We start from the raw sequence: 15,338 nt of genomic DNA, 5'->3' as shown, positions 1-15,338 counted from the left end.
GTAGTAGCGATGCCACTATCCCATGATAGGCAGTTATTAATGCATCTGAGTTGAGCACTGGGGATAGTCTGTATAATGCGTATGCGGAAGAACTTAATCTTTTACAGAGTTTCTCAATATGTGTCTGCCAGTTTAGCTTTGAGTCTATTATGATTCCTAAGAACTTTGTTGATGCAGACTCACAAATTACTGTATTATCGTATACAACATTAATGTCAGGTGTAACTTTGGTCCGTTGTTGAAAATGAATAATATTAGTCTTGTTTAAATTAATGTTTAGGTTGTTGCGATCTAGCCATGATATTATTGATGTCAAAGTTTTATTAATGTCATAATTATAAATGTCTTTATTATTGCATGATATAGTAACAGTACTATCGTCGGCAAAGAGAGTAATTGGGTGGTCAACTGTTCTAGGTAGGTCATTTATGTACAAAATGAATAGTAAGGGCCCGAGAACGCTGCCTTGGGGGACACCAAAGAGAGGCGTCCGTTCCTTTGAGAGGTACTTTTCTTCTGATTTTTTGTCAAAATTTATTTTTGTAACTTCTGTGTACTGTTTTCTATTGCTGAGATATGATTTAATTAGATCAGAGATGTTGCCTCTAATACCGTAGGCCTCCAGTTTCCGTATTAAAACTTTATGATCAACACAGTCAAATGCCTGTGTCATGTCGCAGAAGATAGAGCAGACTGGGACTCGTGCATCCACATTATTTGTTACCCTATGCAGAAACTCATATATAGCCTGATTAATTGACCTTTTTTCCCTGAAACCCTTCTGTTCGTCGTTCAATATACATTTCTTCTCAATATATGCATATAGCTCTTGATATATATATTTCTCGAAAATTTTTGAGAACACGGGGATAAGCGATATTGGTCTGTAGTTATTAATTTCTTCCTTACAGTTTTTTTTATACAATGGTTTTATTATTGAAGTTTTTAAAGCATCAGGAAAAATACCTGCACAAATACATAAATTTATAATAAAACTAAGAGGCGCACTGATATATTCTGACACATATTTTATGACCCTTGTAGCAATTCCGTCGTAGCCTACGCTGTTTGTATTTTTTAAGGATTTTATAATTTTATTTATATCTGTTTCTGTGCAGGGTGCAACAAATATTGAGTCTCTACGGCTAGAGATAAGCTCTGTAGGATTAGATCCAGACCCTGGAATGGGTTGAATTTTATCTACAAAGTAATCATTAAAAGTATTGGCTATATCTTGAGGGTGACTAATAATTGTACCGTCTACTTTAATATTGTTGATAGGTTCTTTGGGGAGATTTGGTTTTGTGCTATTGATGATGTTCCATGTTGTTTTTGGTTTATTAGTGGACATTTTTATGTTATAATTATTTTGTGCTTTTCTTGTTAGTTTTATGATTTTTTTAAGTCGTTTCGAGTAATTTAGAAGTCTAGTCTTGTTTGTCAAATTGGGTTGTGACCTGTAGCGCCATAACATATCACGTTTTTTTTTACTGCATAATTTTATGCCTTTTGAAATCCAATTGGATGTTTTAATAACTTTAACAGTTACTAATTTGAAAGGAAAACAGAGGTCATAGAAAAGTTTAAACGTTTCAATAAAATTATCATATGCAGCATTCGGATCATTAATTTCATATAAGTCAGAAAAAGTTAATTCTTTAATGGTATTCTTAAATTTAGTCATGTTATCTTTATTGTAATCTCGTCTTTTTACACGCCAGTATTTTAAAATATTTAATTTATCTACAGGACATTTTAACACTTGTGCTGTATGGTCAGACAAGGCAAATTCAAAAACTTTTCCTTCACACTTAACTTTATAATTATGTGCAAAATTGTCAATACATGTTTGAGATTGAATTCTGGTTGGCACCTTTAACGTCAATTTTAAATCGAAACTTAATAATAAACATTCAAAATCTAATGTAACGTTGTTATTTTTAAGAACATCAATGTTATAATCTCCTGCCATTACAATTTTTTTTGATGTTTTTTTACATAAATTGTGAAATATTCTTTGTAATGTTTCGTAGAATGTATTTAGATTATTAAACTTTGGGACTCTGTACATACATACAATAATAATATTATGCTGTACTAGCTCCACACCACAACATTCAACTACTCCCGTCACTGAAAGTTCTGCTATTTGAGGTAAGTCTTTCCACTCATGGCCACGTCTAACCAGAATGCAAACTCCGCCTCGTTTACTTTTTTGTCGACAGAAAAATGAAGCTAAATCGTAGTTAGGGATCGTAAAGTGGGTTTCATAGCCTGACATCATGAAGTGTTCACTGATACATAGGACGTCAATAGTTATATTTTTATCTGTCAATTCGTGGAGGCAAACATTTAAAGCATCGGTTTTATTTAGGAGTCCAGCAATGTTCTGGTGCATCACATGTACATAACTCTTACAGAAAAAACTGTTTTTCAGTTTTTGAAAAATTTGTGGGTTCGTGAGTAGTTAACGTAACAAGATTATTATTTACAGAAGTATTATTATAATTTTGTATGTCCATAATAAATGAAAATAGAGCAAGAAAATTTTTTTGTAAACCAAAATTATTCAACTGGCCAGATATTCTATAGAATGTGTTATAACAATAAGATACATAAGCATTTGAGTCGAAAACATATGCATAATTATACAGGCTTATATCTTGACAAAGAATGTGATTAAAATTCATAACCCGTGAGTTGTACATATTGCAGTTTATACTATACTTATATGTAGGCAGGCATAAGATGATATTGGTATGCATTATTTCGCTAAGATATTTTCTTATATCTAGAACAAGGTTGGAATAATTTTTACTTATTTTAAAATCTTCTTCACCAATGAAAATTACACAATAATCACTCATTGTGAATTCCTTAAGTTTTGTGTCGATCCCCTTTAAAAGTTGAGTTATATTCCCATCAGGTATCATGTAGTGGCAATAGTTGTATAAATAGTTGTTTGTTTCCTCAGCAATCGACAAAAGTTTGTTGTGTTTATTGGCACTTAGAATGCACAGTTTGTTTTTTCTGTGCGCTGATGTAGCATTTTGTTTGGGTTCTATATTTGCTGCGTCTGTATTAGTCTGTGGGTACTCTGATGGTAAAAAATTCTGTATTTCATTACTTGTGTTGGTTGTTTGGGTTTCTTTATCGTGTTTGCTATCAGCCCTTTCGAAGATGTCTATACTAATTTCACGGTTAAGATTCAAATTTTTTTGTTTGCGAGTTGGCGTTATACATTTTTTGCTAGGCGTCGAGCATATCTTCTTATATGTGTTTGATTTTTTTATCATCTCTTGAAGGTCACTTTTTAGTCGAAAGTTTTCATTATTTAAATTTTCAATTTCTTGATGTGCGCTTAACAATTCATTAGTAAGTTTTTTATTCTGTTCAATCAAGTTATTTATAGTGTCACTGTCGTCATTTAAACTATCTGGTATACTCATCATAGTCGTGTCAAATATACTTTTTTCGTTCATAAGCGAAGATAAATCAGTTAATGAGTTCACTTTAATTGGTTTACGTTGAGTTATATTATTACTGGAGCTATTAGAATCCATTTCTATAAGTATTATTTATTTATGTTATTATAAATTACAAAATGTTTTTACATAAGTCCAGGTTGTCTTTCGATTTGATAAAAATGATACAACCAGCGCCCTCTATACTGGTCCGCCGAAACGAAGCTCTTTATCGATCGCTAGATCTATCAGCCAGATGACCACAGCGCTGTAGTTAAGGAGTTGATACCGTAGGTCTTGGATATGTTGATAGATGGCGCTGTAGTTAAGGTGCCGATCACGTAGACCTTGGCGCCGTCGTTGCACTGAATGAGTTTGCAATTTTGAATATATTGTTGGATTTTTAAACACTGATAATCACTTCTCTACACTGGTGTTTTGATCCTGGATGTGCTTGGCAGGGGTGCCTAAGATCCAAAGTTATCTACTTAGCTTTTAAATTGCACTTGCATCGAAGTAAATAGTAGTAATTGTCAGCAACACAGTTGTTCACTTCACTCACTAAAGTTCACTGTAGGAGTACTCTATTGCATGGATAACTTAATATAGTAACAAGCAATGTCTAAGCTCGGACTTAAAGTTAAAGCAACACAATTATTAAGCACTTTTACTATTTAAAATGAAAATTAAAGCGGAGCGACGTACAAAGTAAACAAGCTGTAGCGCCCTCTATCATGTATCACTGACAGCCTATTGAATGAAGAGGAGACCGTGTCGGCGTCGGATGAATTGACACAAAACAGTAATGATTTCGGTGATACTCCAAATTTCGGGGATATGTTGCGTGCAGACTCGGTCACTGCTTCAGCTGATTCTGAAACGCTCACTGCGTGGTCAGATACGCTTAGCCTCTATGACTCTGACACCTTAGATGTACAATATGAAGTCGAAGTTCATACTGAGCAGGATCGTCCATAACAGAAAGGTTAGTTACTGTGTTATGTATTATGAATGAGTATGTGTGATAGATCAAGGTTGAGAGACAGTGCAGTCCGGTCTATGTTTGGGATGTTGTGTTACACAAGCTGGTCGAAGGGACAGTGTCGTCCGGTCCATGTCGCTTTGGCGGCTGGTCGAAGGGACGCACTCGTCCGGTCCATGCTTGTGACAAACTGGTCGAAGGGGCAGTGTCGTCCGGTCCATGTCGCTTTGGCGGCTGGTCGAAGGGACGCACTCGTCCGGTCCATGTTTGTGGTTGTGTTATACAGGCTGGTCGAAGGGGCAGTGTCGTCCGGTCCATGTCGCTTTGGCGGCTGGTCGAAGGGACGCACTCGTCCGGTCCATGCTTGTGACAAACTGGTCGAAGGGGCAGTGTCGTCCGGTCCATGTCGCTTTGGCGGCTGGTCGAAGGGACGCACTCGTCCGGTCCATGTTTGTGGTTGTGTTATACAGGCTGGTCGAAGGGGCAGTGTCGTCCGGTCCATGTCGCTTTGGCGGCTGGTCGAAGGGACGCACTCGTCCGGTCCATGCTTGTGACAAACTGGTCGAAGGGGCAGTGTCGTCCGGTCCATGTCGCTTTGGCGGCTGGTCGAAGGGACGCACTCGTCCGGTCCATGTTTGTGGTTGTGTTATACAGGCTGGTCGAAGGGGCAGTGTCGTCCGGTCCATGTCGCTTTGGCGGCTGGTCGAAGGGACGCACTCGTCCGGTCCATGCTTGTGACAAACTGGTCGAAGGGGCAGTGTCGTCCGGTCCATGTCGCTTTGGCGGCTGGTCGAAGGGACGCACTCGTCCGGTCCATGTTTGTGGTTTTGTGTTATACAACTGGTCGAAGGGACAGTGTTGTCCGGTCCATGTCGCTATGGTGGCTGGTCGAAGGGACGCACTCGTCCGGTCCACGTTGTGGTGTGTAATGTTATGGTGTATGAAGTTATGGTGTGTAAAGTTGTAGTATGTAAAGTCGCCGTGTGTAAAGTTGTTGTGTGGGCAAAATGTTGCTTCTGTATTATGGTAGACATTATGGCATTATGTTCGTCAGGGTGGACGAGCGGATCATTAGCCGTGTACTGTTTTGATCTTTCCAGGACGCCATTAAACTACTACGTCCGAGGACGGACGATTGTCAGTCTGGCCGTGTCGGCGCCGCCGTAGAGAATATGAGAATACGTCGGATTAGAGTGACAGCTGAGGAAGTGTCACTCTGACGGAGCGTCAAGTTGGGAGCAGCGCGGGAACTTTGACATAAAGAAAAAGGCCCGCGCGCCCTCACCAGGCGAATCGTCTCAATTCGACGTCGTAATTTAGTTTATTGTTTGTTTTTCACCATAATTGTTATTTCTTACTATAAAGTGTACTCAAGACAGTGCTGGCATTATTATTCATTATAAACTAAGCGTCTGCGGCTAGAGTAAACGATGGAGATTTCTGATGTTGGTAACGAAGAGCCGACATATACAATTTATGTCACTATAAAAATTGACACATTTATCTTTTTGCTTTTTCGCGAGGTATTTTGACACAAATTGTATATATCTGTCAAAGTGTCGTTCTAATAGACAGCTTCACAATTTTGACTCTAGAGGCGCTAGTTAGAATCTTTGCATCGCCAATATTACGAATGAGTTCTTAGTACAAAATAAAATAGTATTTCTAGTAGAATCATTAATTTTAATCCAAGAAAATAGTTTAACCAACGCTGGGGCCTGATTCTGCTACCTAATGTAATAATGTGACAATTGGATAATAATGTAATCTCTATAGCAGTTTTAACCATATTGGGCATTCAGCTACTAATATAAAACCAATCGTATTCTATTGAAATTTCATTGATTTGCTATTGGTATATATATAGGTTAGTCTGCTCTACAATCATTGATGATGATTTAAATCATTTGCAGAAAATATAATCCATTGAATCACAGAATATAATAAAAACGTTTATTAAAAATAAAAAACAGCGGAATGCCATATCCGGTTCAATCAATCGTCATTGAGTCGTGATTGGATTTCAGTCTCAGTTGGATATCAATCGTCGCTTAAGTAAAAATAGAAGAATTGCCAGAAATTATAATCTGTTCTAGCCAATTAATTGCTAATACTGCGAACAGGGTCTCAATTCTCCTTATTTAACCATGTGTAAATTGGATATCTATTCAATCTCGAAATCTGGTACTAACTTATTCGGCTGTACAATCTTACTGCAATCGTAAATCAATTGCAGACAATATGATTCATTATTGAATCACAGAGAAGGAGAAGAACGTTTATTAAATTTAAAACAATTTAATAGTTCATATTTATTTGCGTAATGCTCCATGCGCTTAAATCGTAATAGTCGTTATTGAATCTCAGCTGAATATCAATCGTATTTCGCTTAAATAAAATTAGTGGAATTAAGTCCCAGTAAGTGTAGAACTAGAAGTACGTAAGTACCCCGATGTAAAAGTACTAATACTATGTACCTATTCAAATCTATGGTATAACACCTTCACGGACTAGAGAGGTAGTAGTCGTCCGGTGAGACCTCGTATTATTTTTCTAATGACAGATTATTGTGATTTCTTATTTCTTTTACATTTTAACCTGTTTATTATTTAAATTATAAATAAAAACGATTCGTTTGTTATTTGGATTTTGCTATGTTGGCGAAATAGCTAATAACTCTAAAACAGCTGCGCCGGTTTCAATGGAATATTATGTCGAAGAACTACCTCTGGAACAACAGCTTTCACCTAAAAACCCCATCCAAATCGGATCTATTTGAAGCATATTTAATCTAGCACGCAATTCAGAATAGGGGAAGGAAAAAGCAAAATTAAATGGGTAACAAAAATATTTGTAAGTATATATTTTATTAGAATTTTAAACATGAACATAATTGATATAAATTATAAATAAAATATGGGTAAGAGTCGTATAATATTAATAACAAAAAGCAATGCTAGTTGTAGCAATGTGTGTGCTAGTGTAAATCCGATAGGTAGTGTGCTGGGCGTTTATAGCAGATAAACAACAATGCTCTTTCCAATGTCCTTCGATAGTGTCTTTACAACGCGATTTCACAATATTTTGTACATTCTTTTATTCATCTAAGAATCCCGATGGGTGAGTAAGTAGATTATTTTACTTGGATTTCTCAATCTTCTGCTATATCCCAAAAATCATTATTATAATGCACTTGCACGGTTAATGATGGATGTGACTTTATTTTATTGCGTATTTCTGATCGTTTCGGTTTTAACTCGTCATCAACATATTTTGGCATTATTTTGGAAACGACTAAATAACTCGAAATACATTCAACATCACTCAGCATGTACTGTAGTGTTTCTAGAACGAAGTAATAATTTTGAAAAGATAACATTTGGAATGCTCTCTCGAAGGCATCGGAAAACAAACTATGTATCGTTGTACTGTATTGGATAACGTCTTCTTTGAGACACTTTACTGCTGCTGCACCGAATGAAGGAGATATTTCAACATGAATATCTTTCCAGAGATTTTCCATTTCGTCTGTCATCCACCCATTACCAAAACGCGCAGAATCGACTAATTTGGTTGTATCAAAAACATCGCACTTGAATCCGAGTTCATTCATTGAAGAAACATATTCTGTAATCAATTTCCAACTCGTAATTAGTAAGTAGTTCTCCAATAACGGTAACTCATTTACCATCATATTTCTTATTTCTGCAAACAGTCTAGTGGGTACAGTTATTTTATTGGAAGTAAAATATTTTAAGAAATTCCAAACCAAGTTTCTTAAAAATTCTTTTAAATTGTCCTTAACGTAAAAATCGTTCGAATGGATGTTACCCCAGCATTGGAAAGCTTTTTTCATTAATGGATTTATAACTGTCTGGAACCTCTTGAGCTGACCCTCCTGACTTTTTCCGCACAATACGTAGCATGCGAATATTTCCAAAAATTCACTGTTAACCGAAATAAATTTCTCTTCAGCTGACGACAATAATTTTTCGACAACGAAATCATCCTCAAGTCTCTCCATTATGTCTGGTGCGTACTGTGTAAGCTGCTTGACATAGGATTCACAATTAGCGCTCGCAGGTAATGAAGTCAGATACTCATAACTTGTCATATAATATTCTGCTCGTACACTTACGGGGACCTTTTTCACGTTAGCTAATTTTTTAAATATGTCTTGACTGACACCATTTCCATCAGATTTATCTAACTTATCAATAAACATTCTCAACAACTCCCAGAGTTTTGTTTCGTCTGTTGGATTGTTGACGCTGCACATTTTATCGAAGGTGTTTTTAAAGAGAACGGCTTGTATTGAACTATTCTTTGTACGATCCCAAATGTTCGAAAACAGTGTTTTAAGATCGTCAGTTTTTAGTTTTAAAAATGCAAGCTGGATTCCATGTTTTTGCAAAGAGACCGGTGCATCTAATAATTTAGACACATATTCACTACTTTCGATTGCACTCAAATTATGCGAAATAGAATTAAGTGATGGTACAGCATATTGTAAGTAGTCTCCCTTAGCATAACACAACACCGTGTCTAAAGGAATCAGTGGTCTGGTGTAATATAAGTAGTTCGCAATATTCTTCTGGATTTTGATTTCAGTTTGATCAGTCTCTCCCCAGTTTATTTTAAAATCGTGTGGAACATGCTTTTTTGCGAATTCAACTACTTCTTTTTGTGGAAGAAGCGAGAAGAGACCTTTGAAGGCGGCTTTGTGTCCGGTGGTGTTGTTCAGATTTAGCAAGTACGCGTCGATCCACTGCTGAGCGAGTGAGTGCGGCCAGTAGACGCGCAGCTTGGCGAGCAGACGCCGCAGCGAGACGGCATCGTTACTTCGCAACGTGTCTATCTCCTTGTCGTGACGCTCTAGTAACTGAGGATCGTGCTTCAGAGCATTCAGGCACGTGTCTTCACTCACACATAGAGCCAATGAATCCTGGAACATTGACTTACGCCACGATTTATTCGTTAAATACAAACTAGATAAATTTAAATGAGGCCATGAATTCTTCTCTTTTATGCTAACTAGCTCATGTATTTTCTCTAGAATGATTGGATAGTTATTAATATCTTTTTTCCAATCTTTTAGCAAGTCCAACGTATTTGTCAACTGAGTGACATTATCAAGTAATTCCGATTCGTTCTTAATGTTTTCGATTTGTACTTTCTCCATCGCTAACTCTAGTAAATAAGCAAACACTTTATTTTCTTGTTTTTCATTCAGTTGTTTCTGTTTTGACCAGACAAGTTTCATCTTTTGTTTAATGATTTCTGGTATTGGTTCATCGTGAAGAAGTTTGTATGATAAAATAGCCTGTAGAGACATTTGAACGTTATGTAGCTCGTAATCTGTCTCTGTATATAATTCCATACTGTGGAACAATTTATCTAGGATGTTCCAGGTTTCAACGTCAAATTCGTGAGTAGGCACTTCTGAAAGCAAATTATTTACGAATTTGAGTTTAAATATAAATGGTTCGTTGATGTGTTTTTCAGCGTAATAATTGACCAGCGTTTTAATATGCTGAGGGTTTCGCCTTGTACATCGGATGAGAACTGAGAGCATAGCACATCTTTCAGGCGGCGCGGACTCTTTACGTATCAACTTTTCTAATTCAGGTAAAGCAACATGGAATGGTGCGTACTCATACCACTGGTAGGGATTTATAGATGATTCAATCATAGTTTTTTCTTCTTGTGTAAATATAAGCGACATCTCAGTCTTGTCAATAAAAGTTTTTTTTACGAACTCAAATCTCTCTTCTTCTGGCATGTTATTGATGAAAAGTTTCAAAATGTTCTTATCAAACAATCGGCAGACAATATATGGAGCTTGCTTATGAAGAAACGATTTAATATCTTTCTTATTTAAATATTTTGTTGCTACTGATAAGTCGATTGCGCTCACATACCTGTCAAACTTGGTCAGTATTCTCTCTGGACATGTTTTCATAACAATCTTGGTTTTCTTTTTCCCCATATCGGGATAGTATTCATTTACTTTATCTTCCAATATATTTAAAATATCCAGAGTATGAGATTTCAACAAAAATAGTAATTCCCGTTTCACGTCAAATGCACTGTCTGCTTCCACTCTGGTATAATATTTCATAAAATGGGCAGATCTTTTGCACAAACGTTTGAAAAGATCCAGAGGTATGAGTCGTTCGTTTTTTATAACATTTTCTATGAAAGGTATGGAACAGTTTTGCAGCCATTTGCAAGCTCCGTCGGTATGCTTAAGGTATTCATAAAACGTTTCGACTCGCTTCTCGTCCTTCAGATGTAGTCTAATGAGCAGCATGAGCTTGTTAAACGTCTTGGTGTTCATGCTAGGTAACAGTTGCGTGTGCAGGTACTCTGGGTTGATAATGTGCGCGTACTGCGCCTCTGTCACCAGCCACCTGGACTTCTTAATTGCTGTGGCTGCGTACAGCATGTCGTTGGATTTTATAACTTGGATGATGTAGTCAACATTTCTGGTTTTGGCGGCTATGTTTATTTTTAGAAGGTTGTCTATATCGCTATCTTCATCACTAATGTTACGTGGTTCATATTGTTTATTAGCAATAGCTTCTTGCACAAGTTTGTTGAAATGTTTGTGCTTTTCCCCGAGAGTATCTCCGTTTAGCGTCAACGGCGGCATTGTGAGTAGCTGGAATTTAAATAACATACCATTACAATAATTATTATGTAGGTGCTTAACAGCGGGTCTTTGAATATGTACATTAATTCATTTGTTATTTATGGGATGTTGGTAGAAAATAGTTGGTTTTAGATTATGTTTGTGGAATGAACCTAGGTATACCTACTAGGTTTTATGGTTTAATTTTGCTAGATTGTAACTAATAATAATTTCTTATGTTAAGACCTATTGTGCTTACACTTATTGCAAATATGTACCTAAGTTGATTTGATTGATTGATGATGTGATAATAATACCCACTCTAAAATATTATCGAGCTATGCGCTGATAAGGGGGCGTAAGTACCCTTCATGATGAAATAGATTGCTAATTATGTGTAAAACCAAGGCTAAAACAATAACACAATACAAGATAATGTAATTGTTTAGAACCTACCTCGAACATGGCATTTAATATTACTAAAATAATGTTGCCAAGGCTTTACGACAATAGGTAATATTGACTTTGATGAGACATATACCAAGAGCAGCAACAGCTACGGGTCTTGCACTGAGGTGCCTTAAAACCCACAATTTAATAAGTTTCAAAGTTTTGTAAGCATGCTGGCTTCTATAACCCAAGAGCATGCAAAAGAACAAAACTACTGTGCTTTATAGCATAAGAAAGTAAAATGACAGAAAATATTTCATATTGGATTACTATATTTTTAAATTCCAGCACCGGAACAACTCTATAACTATAGCAATAATATTGTGTAGGTATCCACTTTGCTCTGAACACCACATTGGTCATGGATGACATCAGACAATGGTTTTTTGCCTTGTGTCTGCTACTATGGGTTTTTATGATAAATAATACAAAACAATAATAACTGTAATCTATATAAGCTTATAAATAACTTATTCTTGTCATTATCTCTCTGGACTGGATCAAAACGCTTTTATAAGATTTTTAGTATGTTATATTTTCAAAGTAGTAAGTAGGTAAACAACATTATTTAGTACAGGTAGGTACCTATACAGCTGCAACACAATTAAGTACTTTTGGGAAGTGTTTACTAATTTGTCTTTCCTGCGATCACGCTTATTCAAGTATTATATTTTAGAGTAATGGAGGTCAATGTATTTCTGTTGAAAGAATTATTTTTTTATGGCCCATCTTCACATTAGATAAATTGTTATGTAGGTACCAATGCTGCATATAATTAAAAATACCTATTTCATTACTAATATTTTATTTGAAAAAAGTCAGCAATCTACAGTTTCATTGTAATTACCTACTTATTTTATAACAACTGGCCACACTTTTCATCTTGTTATAATATTACTCGGCTACTAAGATATGGAATGACATGCCGCCCCTCTATGTCCCACGTATCATAAAAGAAACCATTTGGCTATATTATTACTAAATAAACAAAAGTCAGAGTAGCAACCTCCTAATGTAGTGACAATCAGCATATTTAAGAGACCCCTTGCTACACTATTTCATTTTTATACAGTTTATATAATTTCGTGTATTCAATATTCAATTAATGTACCTACATGTATGTTGTTTAATCTTAAAATGAAACTGGTCAGTCATATTTGGTATACACTTGGGCCGCCTGATGCGGATGCAAAACAACCATAACCTTTGTTTAAATAAAAACAAAGTAGGTACAAGATGTCTCAAGTAGATACAACAACAGTGGTACACGCTAAATAATATTTTCAATTCGATAAATTTTAGGTAGGCACTGGTAAATAGATAAAAACTTACGACTACTCGTCAGATGTGATGCGTTCCTCAATTGTCGCACTGCACTGAGCCCTAAAGTAGACAGCAGCTTCAATAAATCAATACAGTACAACAAACATTTCATGGAATGGTGCAATTATCTGATATGAAGTCATCACAATTAATATTATGACTCAGAACAAGTCAAAGCCGGCTAGCAACTGTTCACACTTTTGTTTTTAGGGAATAAAAGCTTTGATTGTTCGGTACTTTGCTTTCATAATCTGCCGATGTTCATAGAGAGAAATAAAAAAATTGAGTTCAAAAACAACATGATCCGCAAATCATTATTGTTCAAAGCTGTAACTTAATACAATACAGTTCAATTAAGTACATCGAATTTGTACATATTGTGAATTGTCATAATATTCACTCCATCTCTTTCTGTCCGACTGACAGATGACAGACATGAGACAAGTGACTTTCGCTAACATTTTTTTTGTCTGAAGACTGCACACTGGGCTTATTACACTTGACTAAATTCAGTCGTCTAATTAAGTTTCTAAATGATTTAATGAAACCTACCTTCCTAAATGCGATTACATTTGTCTGAATTTAGTCAAGTGTAATAAGCCCTTTAGCTAAGTAACGTCTAATCATGAATGGATGGAAACGTTACTTTAATAATACAAAATAACGTAAATGTCGACGATTTTTTAATAAAAATTTGATATCAAATTCATTCAATAGGTACTCGGAAAATATCATCTAGCCTTCGATATAATTAAAAAAAAGCAGAGTTTTAGCTCCAATTACAAACGACGTTCGAGAGCTGGTTTTTTTCGGTCGCCTGGTGCCTATGCTTAGTTTGCTGGGCTAACCCAGGACTGCTTAGGTTACTCTAAGTACTTGCCTTGAAATAAAAAGTTATGTGCAATTAGGGATTCTCCTTCTGCTGCCATCCGTCCGGGTTTCCCCGGATTTGTCCTCGTTTGGAGCCCATCGGGGAGTCGTTCGGGCGGTGTTTGAAGATGTGTCCGGGGACACTTTTCATTTAACGAAGCACCATTTTTCGGCATTATTGTGTACAAGTAGTTCAAAACTTTAAAAACAACACAAAACGATTCGTTGATCATGAGAGATTAGATCTTATGATTGTTTGTTGCATTTTGCATTAGATTTTATGCGTTTATAATACTGATTTTTATGACTAGAGTTGTATTAGTATGAAGCTGAGAACGTGTGCGTTCACACAGCGGAATGTTGTTGAATTTAAAGATTTTAATTATGCAGAAAATTAGTGTATGACGTCCTTTAGGGAATCTATAGTCTGATTTATTTTATTAGAACATATTGCTTAAACTGCCTGATTCGTTCTCCTGTCCTAACGTAACAATATGTACTGAGTTAGGTTTTTACGTCTGAATTGTCATTTTTATAATATTTTTCTGGTCACTGTAGTTACTACAGTAGTAGTAATTAACTGATAAACTAATATCTGTTTACATAGTAAAAAGTAGACTATTTTTTACAGAAAAATTGTTATGATTTTGTTATTGAAAATAGTCGTTACGCCGTCTCTAAGTTCTCTAACCAAGGGGTATTGGATTGCCTGGGTAACTGGGTTGAGGGGGTCAGATAGGCAGTCGCTCCTTGTGAAACGCCGGTACCTACTCAGCCGAGTTCAACTTCTAGGCTTTTTAGTGTTTTTGGAAGGTGTGAATATGCACATACCTACGCTACCTACGGTAGTGTTCTTCCTACCTGTATCTCTGTAATTACAATTCGATAAGTAAGATATCGGCTCGTTTGCATGCGTGCAATACGTCTTACTCGGTGCCACACCATCTCACCATCCGCGTATACATTCAACGAGACAACAGATATCGGTGATATACTACTACCTGCCTGGGTCACACATCGCAATAACTTCGTCTTCGGTCTAAGCTTTTGGCCGCATAATGCACGATGTAAAGTTTAGCGCGGAGTATGTATGTATGTGCATGCGATAGGATATAAACCCAAAAGACGAAATGACCACCGCGGTTGTCTTCTTAAATTGCTGGATCCATCCATTGCAAGCGCATTTAATGTTGCACCCTAATTAGGAGAGGGGGAAAAAATAACAAAAATGTTTGTATTAATTTTTATTTATTATTAGAATTTTAAAAGTTGCACATAAGGACGATGGGCGTTTTGGTACCCTGTCCAACAGTGTTGATTATAGTACCATTGCGTAGGTCTTGGCAAGGCAAAAAATGTTTACTATGACGACTAGTCCCAAATCATCGTCCATTTCGCGTGGCGACGAATAGAAAGAGGAATGTACATAAATCATCAACGTATATATAGTTCTTGAAACCAACTGTATAGAATAAAAACTGGTAAAGTAACTTGTCGTGTGTAGTTGGTACCTATTATTAACATCCACCATATTCAGCGGCGGCCCTAGCCATTGCGAGGCTACGTGCGGCAGGTCTTATGTGAGGCCCTTTGTCCTACGTGGGGCTGCCATTTC

The 15,338-nt window shown here is 36.4% G+C and overlaps 1 protein-coding gene and 1 long non-coding RNA gene across 2 annotated transcripts; one reads left to right on the top strand and one right to left on the bottom strand.

Annotated features, from left to right (window-relative positions):
- The first annotated feature begins 4,228 nt into the window (after positions 1-4,228).
- LOC124639288 lies at positions 4,229-7,087 on the top strand. Its single transcript, XR_006985456.1, has 2 exons — positions 4,229-4,449; positions 5,547-7,087. It is a non-coding gene; the product is annotated as an uncharacterized LOC124639288 (long non-coding RNA).
- Positions 7,088-7,294: 207 nt separating this feature from the next.
- Positions 7,295-11,128, bottom strand: LOC124639284. Its single transcript, XM_047176551.1, has one exon. The coding sequence runs from the start codon at positions 11,126-11,128 to the stop codon at positions 7,598-7,600; it is 3,531 nt and encodes a 1,176-aa protein (XP_047032507.1). The 3' UTR covers positions 7,295-7,597.
- Positions 11,129-15,338: the final 4,210 nt, after the last annotated feature.

This window comes from Helicoverpa zea, chromosome 19 (assembly GCF_022581195.2).
Source record: "Helicoverpa zea isolate HzStark_Cry1AcR chromosome 19, ilHelZeax1.1, whole genome shotgun sequence".
In the NCBI taxonomy this organism is placed as follows: Eukaryota; Metazoa; Arthropoda; class Insecta; order Lepidoptera; family Noctuidae; genus Helicoverpa; species Helicoverpa zea.
The sequence above is the reverse complement of the archived record's forward strand: the minus strand, read 5'-3'. Positions and strand labels throughout refer to the sequence as shown.

What these genes read in the sequence shown, in the direction of transcription:
- LOC124639284 (XM_047176551.1), bottom strand. Translation starts at nt 11,128, where the DNA reads ATGTTATTTAAATTCCAGCTACTCACAATGCCGCCGTTGACGCTAAAC.